This window comes from Ostrea edulis, chromosome 4 (assembly GCF_947568905.1).
Source record: "Ostrea edulis chromosome 4, xbOstEdul1.1, whole genome shotgun sequence".
NCBI classification, from domain to species: Eukaryota; Metazoa; Mollusca; class Bivalvia; order Ostreida; family Ostreidae; genus Ostrea; species Ostrea edulis.
In genome coordinates this window covers 51,200,157-51,209,010 of record NC_079167.1, presented here as the reverse complement: position 1 = coordinate 51,209,010, position 8,854 = coordinate 51,200,157, and the positions used below count along the sequence as shown (strand labels likewise).

Sequence of the window (8,854 nt, the reverse complement as noted above, 5' to 3'; positions counted from 1 at the left end):
AAAACAGGAAACTTTTATGTAAATTTGTACTTTCCTGGCCCAGTGGTTCTTCAAAAGATTTTAAAAGATTTTCTCTATATATTCGCATGTAAAACTTTGATCTCTTAATGTGGCCCCAACCTATCCCCGGGGGTCATGGTTTTACTCGAATCTGCACTATGCCAGAAAGCTTTCATGTAAATTTCAGCTCTTCTAGCCCAGTCGTTCTTGTGAATATTGTTTTAAATGACTCCACCCTAATTTTGCATTTTGGTGAGTATCTCCCCTTTGAAGGGGATATGACCCTTCATTTGAACAGATGTAAATCCCCTTCAATGATTTGTACCAAGTTTGATTGAAATTGGTTTAGTGGTTCTGGAGAAAAAGATGAAAATGTGGAAAGTTTCCGGAAAGACGACAGACAAAATGTGACCAGAATGGTTCACTTGAGTTATCAGCTCAGGTGAGCTAAAAAAAAAACACCAAAAAAAACAAAAAACCGAGCGAACTCTCCGACAACCGCTGAGTGTGAGTTAATTGATATTTGACATGCAAAGTCTTTTGAATGCATTTTATCCATTCAGGAATATAATACGAATAGTGATTAGGATTTAATCATGAAAAACAGTGGATATCTGGATTTATACGAATTTTGAATAATAATTAAACTGATGTGTGCATCATTTCAATGATTGCTCTCATCAGTCGAATTGATGCGCGCATCAATGTGGTGGAACTACTGCTCGGAAAATTTAAATTTTGAACTCAATAGAAATGATTTGATGATCTCTTTGATTCAACTGAAGACATCTTTATTATCATTTCCAACCATTTTCTATGAGGAATTAGTGTGTGCAACAATTCAATTAAAGAGATCATTGATTCAATTGTGGATATGTTGAAATGAAGTTATCTCTGACTAAATAATTTGCTCTCTGTAAAAGAATAATTGCGCTCATCAGTTGAATATCAGTATATGTAAATACCTAAGCTTGGTAAGTATTGATAGTGATGAAGAAAGTGATAATCTTGCCTTAGAGTGTTAGAATTCGTTTAAATCTTTTCGCCCAACAACATATCTAGACAGGGCTGGCGTGATTGTTTTCTCAAACAAAATGATAAACACGAGGTAATTTCTTGAACAAATTCTCCCCATGCTTCCATTATTTAAATATACCCAGAATTATACTAACAATCAAGATATTTGAATTATTGCTTCACTGCAATTTCAAAACGGATATATGTAAGCATACAGATATTTAAGGTATTATTTTTGCTATTGTCCATATGGGGCATCTATTAAAAACGTGAAGACCTACATCAGATAATTGAAGTTAACAAATGTGCCAAGATGAACTTCAATACACAAATGAATAATGCAAAGTCATTTGTTCTCCCAGTCTAGAGAAATTAACTCACGACAAAGGGATACTAAAATGTTTCCCGATATGGATATTTCCCCGGTTTGGAGACAATTTCAAATTTTCAGATGAAAGTTACTAACCGTATTAAGATATTTCCGTATTATGTTTTTTTTTTTTACTAGTGACTGAGTAATATGCGCGCTTTCTCTCAGTGTGGTAACATTGCATTTCTTTCGTCTGTCTCACGCTGTGTGTACACACCACTGTCCAAATAAATATCTTGAAAATTGTCCAGATATTAGCTAGGATTATCACCACATTGTTTGTCAATTCCACGCGGGAATGCTGATCAATAAATATAAACTTTATAGGTTTAATTATCACACATTCATTCAAAGCTCGAATGACCTAAACGTTGGCTTTCATATCAGATCGACAAAAAATGAAGGCGGAGGATAATCGCCTAATTTAGACACCCCATTTGACGTCGACAAGCATATTACATGTGTCAAGTATATTACTTGCACATTTCTAAAGTAATCTATTTCCGAAACAGAGATGAATTTGGCGGAATTTTGGACGGGTGTTGTTATGCTGGTTGCAGGTTGGTACACATTTTTTTTCACGACTGACACGCCTCACGGGAGTACCTTAAGAAGTATCGCGGGTTTAACTTCCAAATATACAATGTTTTCTTCAAAATCTGTCTAATTCAATAGTACATTATGTTCATCAATTGTATTTTTAAAAGTATGAACGAGATTGTCAGTTTAGTTTTAAAAAAATAAATCAAACTATTACGAGTCCTTTTCAATACTGTTTCTCCTAACTTATATATGACTATATAGGGAAATATGCTGTTATCCATTTCATCTTACAATGAGAAATATAAGAAATAGATTTTATTTTTGTTAATACATGAAAGTATAAAATGCGACGCTTTACACCGGCGTACGTCATGAAGCGCGTTAGTCGGCGTAAATGTTGCAGTTAGTCGGCGTAAATGTTGCAGTTAGTCGATGTAAAGGTTGCAGTAAGTCGGTGTAAAGGTTGTAGTTAGTCGGTGTAAAGGTTGTAGTTAGTCGGCGTAAAGGTTGCAGTTAGTCGGTGTAAATGTTGCAGTTCGTCGGTGTAAAGGTTGCAGTTAGTCGGTGTAAAGGTTGCAGTTCGTCGGTGTAAAGGTTGCAGTTAGTCGGTGTAAAGGTTGCAGTTAGTCGGTGTAAAGGTTGCAGTTAGTCGGTGTAAAGGTTGCAGTTAGTCGGCGTAAAGGTTGCAGTTCATACCCTCATGTATATGTACATGTATTTTTCAAAAACGAAGTTTATTTGTAATCATTTACTTTCCACTTTCATTTCTGTCGGAATTCCAGTCGTTGAAATAAACGTACTATATTTTTAATAAGATTTGTACGCGCACTGAGAATCTGTACTATTCCAGTTTTTTGAATGACGTCATAAAAAGCGCTGATCCCACAGGAAATATTGTCCCCTATATAAATCAAGTTCCTCAGACCCCATTTAGGATTTAAAAATGTTACAAAGTCTGTAAATAAGAAAGAGTAATATGGCTTAAATCATGACCTATACATGTTTCATAATTGAAGTAAATACTTGCACACATGGCGCATGTAATCAAATTTGATGACAAATATCCATCATTTTAAATAGGCAGAAGCTTCGGTTCCTAGTAACTATAAAATGTACGAGTTATGAAAGTTACAAACATTCAACCCGACTTGATTCAGATGCTGCCATTGACCTATATTTCTTGACGAGCGACCAAGCAAGATTTTTCACGAGCAGGTTAGTTCTGCCTATTTAAAATGATGGATTCTTGTCATCAAATTTGATTATATGCGCCATGTGTGCAAGTATTTACTCAAATATAAAAACGATAAATGGGTTAGATTGTCAATGAGTATTTACTATTTACCATGGCTTGAAATGTCCTTGACGAAAATGACCTTCAAGTTCCATCAATGTTTCGTGTTTGTTTTTTCAAGGTACCTCCACATGCACTCTTGTGACAGAATTTTCCTCCAATAGAACTGTGTTATTTGGAAATGATGCCACTCTTTTATGTACTGTCAAGTATCAAACAGAGGGGACTGTTGTACTATGGAAAAAGGTTATCTCTTCATAAATTACAAGTCATGAAGCATTAATATCATTAGTTAGCTTAAAAGTAAAATGTATTGGATATATAAATTAATTCAATTCTAGAATTATGAAGAAATTTGGTAATAGAGATTGTGATTTCCATGCCAGTTCATTTGTTTTTAAATCACTCAGATTGACTCGGGGTCAATCATACTGACCCTAAACAACAAGACGACTTATCGTGATAAGTACATAGTGGCAAATCCATACAACTTAATCATCAAAAGTGTGCAGTTTCAAGATGAGGGTCTCTATGAGTGTGATACAGGAGAGCAACGCCTTACGGTGGCATTACAGGTAGCAGGTGCGTGAAATTATAACAACATCCATGTATTGTTTCGTTTCCATATTCCATCCGATGCAAATAAAAAGAGCCAGTCATTTTTCTTTCAGTTCCAATGTCCAACATGTCAATGTATTGGAATGTTCCCCAACCTTACCAACCGAACACTTTCGTAAATCTGACATGTGTGTCTATAAATAGCCGCCCGCCTGCGACTTTACGCTGGTTTCGTGGAGCCCATGAGGTGACCCACGCCTCGGTCAATAATAATCGATGGACTCGGGAAAATGGTAACTGACGTTTGATGTTTGTCATTGTACAGTATGAAGACATTGCCTTCAGTATTCGTATTAGTTATGTGGATTTCTCTAATTCAGGTTATGGGGACTCTTCCAGCACACTAGTTGGTCAGGTTTCATCGGAGGATATTCCCTATGTTTGTATTGCAGACTTACCAGATAACCCGGGCGTTCGAACTGAATTCTTGTTTCCGTCACTAATTGGTCAGTTTATGTTACCATTGATCTCTAGAACATTCACAAGATATTTCATGAGGTAGCTTGATTATCACTTTAATTGACGCATACAGAATTTTAAACTATATCTCAAAGAAGCCAAACACCCCCCACCCCCCACCACCCCATGAAGAAGAGTGGTAACTTGCGCAATATATACTTGTAAAACACGATGATCCATAAGTGTCCTATACACGTATCTATTACAGAAAAAGAACAGCTGTTCTTTCACTGGTGCAGATAGGGAGTTTTCGGTCCAAAGTTATAGCCACTACACATTCACTTCTGTTGAAGGTTGTTAAGGGTTAATGTCCGGAGTAGGTATCCATAGTATGTGGCACTGCCTCGTGGTGTTACATTTACATGTTAAATATCACAAGTCTCCGTCAAAAAGTCTCGCTGAAAAAGATGCACAATGAAGGTCTTAATTAATAGTAAGTGACACAATGTCTTTTAGTGTCAGTTATAACATACCTAATTGGCTTATCACAAGCCTTTGTAAAAGGATAAATGTAGTTCACACAAGCTTAGCTAACAAAAATATGATTGAGGTCAATAGCATGCAATACATAGTCATTATGGAGCGCCAAATCAATATAAACTCAAATAACTGAAGATATCTCTATTAATTAGAAGATAACACCAATTCAATTATTGCGCACAATAATTGATTTGATGTGCGCATTAATTCCATTGATGAGAGTAATGATTGAATTGATGTGTGCATCACTCTCATCAATTCAAGTGATGAGCACATCAATGTGGAGGAATTATTGCTGGCAAAATTTAATTGGAGCTCGGTATAAATGATTTGATGATCTCTTTAATTCAATATTGAAGATATCTTTCATTATTCACAACGATTTTTTTTTATAAGGCAATGATGTGCACATCAATTCTTTTAGAGAGAGAGCAACAAATTCAATGAAAGAGATCATAGCTTTGCGAACATTAATTCCACCATATTGATGCGTGCATCAACTGAATTGATGAGAGCAATAGTTGAATTAATGCATGCTTCATATCAATTACTGCTCTCATCAATTGAAATAATACGCGCATCAAATCAATTATTGCTCTCATCAACTGAATTAATGCGCACATTAAATCAACTATTGCTCTCATCGATTGAATCTATGCGCGCATCAAATCAAATATTGCTTTCATCAATTGATGAGAGCAATAATTCATTTGATGTACACATTGAAGATATTGAATTTGTGTTGATTTGGCGCTCCATATAGGACTCGGTGCATACAACGATCCTATACTGTTATATGTACATGTAATATTTATACATTGTGGACTGAATATCGGGAAATATGCCCTCTCGAGTTTGTTGAGAGGTAAAACGGTCATAAATGGTCATCACGTGATCCAGTACATACTGTGATTCTACATTTGTAGTATTTTATATGTTCATTATTACATGTACATATTTTGATGTTATTTCCTATAGATTCTATAGGGTGCCTAATTATTTATTTAGCCATAAATACCCGTATCATATATGCCCAGGGACATCTTTAACTCAATCGTGACGTCAAATCTGCCTATATTTAGGAAATGAACTGTATTTTTGAAAATACGTTAAGTGTATGAACTTCGACGCTTCACATCAGAATGCTTCACGAAGCGCGTTAGCCGGCATGAAGCGTTGCAGTTTCAAAGCTGAAGTTATTTCTTACACAAATGTACATGAAAGGTGGAGATAACGAACGGTGATCAATTTCATAACTCCTATAAGCAATACAAAATAGATAATTGGGCAAACACGGACCCCTGGGCATACCAGAGGTGGGATCAGGTGCCTAGGAGGAGTACGCATCCCCTGTCGACCTGTCACACCCGCCGTGAACCCTATATCCTGATCAGGTAAACGGACTTATCCGTAGTCAAAATCAGTGTGCCAAGAACGGCCTAACAATCGGTATGAAACACGTCAGATAGCATTTGGCCCAATAATATGTTGTATTGACGAACTAGATCGGCATAACGACCATAGAATTTGCGAAATGCTGACTTCAATCGAGACTGTTGAAACTCCTGTACCATCAACTTGTTTGTCAGTAGCTTGCCTCGATTTAGAAACTGACCATATGCAGAACAAGCTCTTGCGTATCGAATCAGTTGAGAGAGATAAACACCATATGCAGGTGATAATGGAATATTGCTACATAAATATGGGAAGTTGACGATGGAGAAGCTGAAATCATCCCGTTTGTCATACAGTTGAGTTGTCAGTTTGCCATCAATGTCTACTTTCAGTAAAATAACTAAGTATAAGGCAGAAGTGGACGACTCTGTGGTGTTTTTTATTTCGAGCTCACAGGGATCTATCGAATCGACATATGAATGAAAGTTGTTATTGTTAATAGACAAAACGTCATCGATATATCTAAATGTCGAATTGAAGGCCACAGCAAGAAATTTTTTCTTCGTACGTAGAAGTTTTTGAATAAATTCTGTTTCATATGAATATAGAAACAGGTCAGCTAACAAAGGAGCACAATTCGTGCCCATGGGAATTCCAACAGACTGTTGGAAGACCTGATTACCAAAGACCACAAAGATATTGTCAATGAGGAACTCTAGCATATTTTTTATTTCAACTTCAGAGTACTTGTGTGTGGAATCAGAGTGGTGTTTAACAAAGTAATTTTTCGGATGACTGATCACTGGATATGAATATTTCCGTTTTTCATTTTTGTTGAAGAAGCAACTGTCTATGATGTCAAAAAGTCTAGTCTTTAATATATCGTGAGAAATGGTCGTGTAAAGTGTTGAAAAGTCATAGGTTTTGATGTTATTGATTTGGGAAAAGTTTTGCGATTTCAAGTTTACTAAAAGTTTTTTAGAATTTTTTTAGAATCCACATTTGATTAACACCACTTCTGGCATATGTAGTCGCACAGTAAGTTTGAAATTTCTCCTTCACAGCTTTTAATATTTTCATGAGGAGCAAAGATAGTGGCTTGGTAGAGCACTTACTGGATCCAGCAATGTATTTACATTCTGCTTTCATTTCACTCGGAATCTTTAAATAGACGTACTATATTTATCAGAATTCATACTCGCATAGTTCACAGCTACAGCGCAGTCACGAGGAAATGACTATCATTAAAATATGTAAAGATAAGGCAAATATAAAAAAAATGTTCTCTTCCGGAAACAGAAGTGCATATTTGAAAAAAAAATTGTAATATAAAGGTTTTTGACTAAATATCGGGAAATATACCAGCCTTCGGTCGATTCGCATGAAGCAAACGTCGTTAGCTCGGTCCACTTTACCGCGCAACGATCTCGAGCGAGCATATTTGCCGATATTCAAATTATATATAACAACAGAGATTGATATATCACAGAGTGTAATGAATATCGTATACTGTGTACATAATCATAAAACATGTATACTTGCAACACAACCAGTTGTACATTAATAATACTTAGTTCATCAGATTTTTCTTTCAATTTCTATTTTAGGCGCAGTAAACCGTCCCAACAGCAGATATTTCACTCACGTAGCAATACCGTTATTTTTTTGGCTTTTATCTTATATCCTGTGTTTGTAATCTATCCGATTTGTGATTTGTTTTTCAAATTTTGTAATAAGTTTGTATTTTCACTAGCTCTTGAAAAGTCGATTGCTACCCTACTTGAAATCTTTTTATAATGACATGGAGAAAAAGTACATTTAAAACCATAAATTGCCAACATTAATTTTGTTGGGGAAAATACAGAGAAGGGATTACAAGGCCCAGTGGTCAAGTACCTGTGGGTGAGAGGCTCTTCGATTTGTTTCAATTGACATCGCGTTGATGGCTGCGTCACCTGGGGATCATTTTAAAACATTGAAGATGACACTTTCATTCTATTTACGGTGATGGTGCTAAAACCTGTCAGGAAACTGAAGCAATCAACATAAACAGTTGTCTACAGTTGTGGTGGAAAACTCTGTGTATATTCCGACAATGAAGTGTTTTTGCGAATCTAAATAAAATCGTAATTTTGATTTTGGACTTTTTTCCAAGGAAGACTTGGATTACCATTAGGTCATATTTACAGTTATCTCATACAGAATAATTGCAAGCTAGAGAAATCTATCTCGACTGGCAGAAGTTTTCTTATGGTTATCTGGATTTATCCATGAATCGCTTTAAAAGGTAATGAGAGCGTTACAGTTGATAATGCTGTGATAATGGAACAATGTGCAGACAAAGTTTCACACGAGAGGTAAAAAATGTATCATGAAAAAGTGAAGAAAACGAACAGTGATCAATCTCATAAATCCTATGGAGAATACAAAATATAAATTTGGGTAAAATGGACCCCTCGAAAGGCCAGAGATGGGATCTGGTGCCTAGGAGAAGTACGCATATCTTTTGACCGCTGGTCACACCCACCGTGAGCCCTATATCTTGATTACGTAAACGGCGTAATCCATGGTCAAAATCAATATGTAAAGAACAGACTAATAATTGGTATGAAACATGTCAGACAGCATTCGACCTAATCACAGATTGCATCGTTATAACGACAATAGAATTTGTGAAA

General features: G+C 35.9%; 1 protein-coding gene across 1 annotated transcript; it reads left to right on the top strand.

Annotated features, from left to right (window-relative positions):
- The first annotated feature begins 1,445 nt into the window (after positions 1–1,445).
- On the top strand, positions 1,446–8,312 carry LOC125671474 (kin of IRRE-like protein 1). Its single transcript, XM_048907234.2, has 6 exons — positions 1,446–1,947; positions 3,346–3,470; positions 3,635–3,806; positions 3,896–4,075; positions 4,163–4,288; positions 7,784–8,312. The coding sequence occupies exons 1-6, from the start codon at positions 1,902–1,904 to the stop codon at positions 7,870–7,872; spliced, it is 738 nt and encodes a 245-aa protein (XP_048763191.2). The 5' UTR covers positions 1,446–1,901; the 3' UTR covers positions 7,873–8,312.
- Positions 8,313–8,854: the final 542 nt, after the last annotated feature.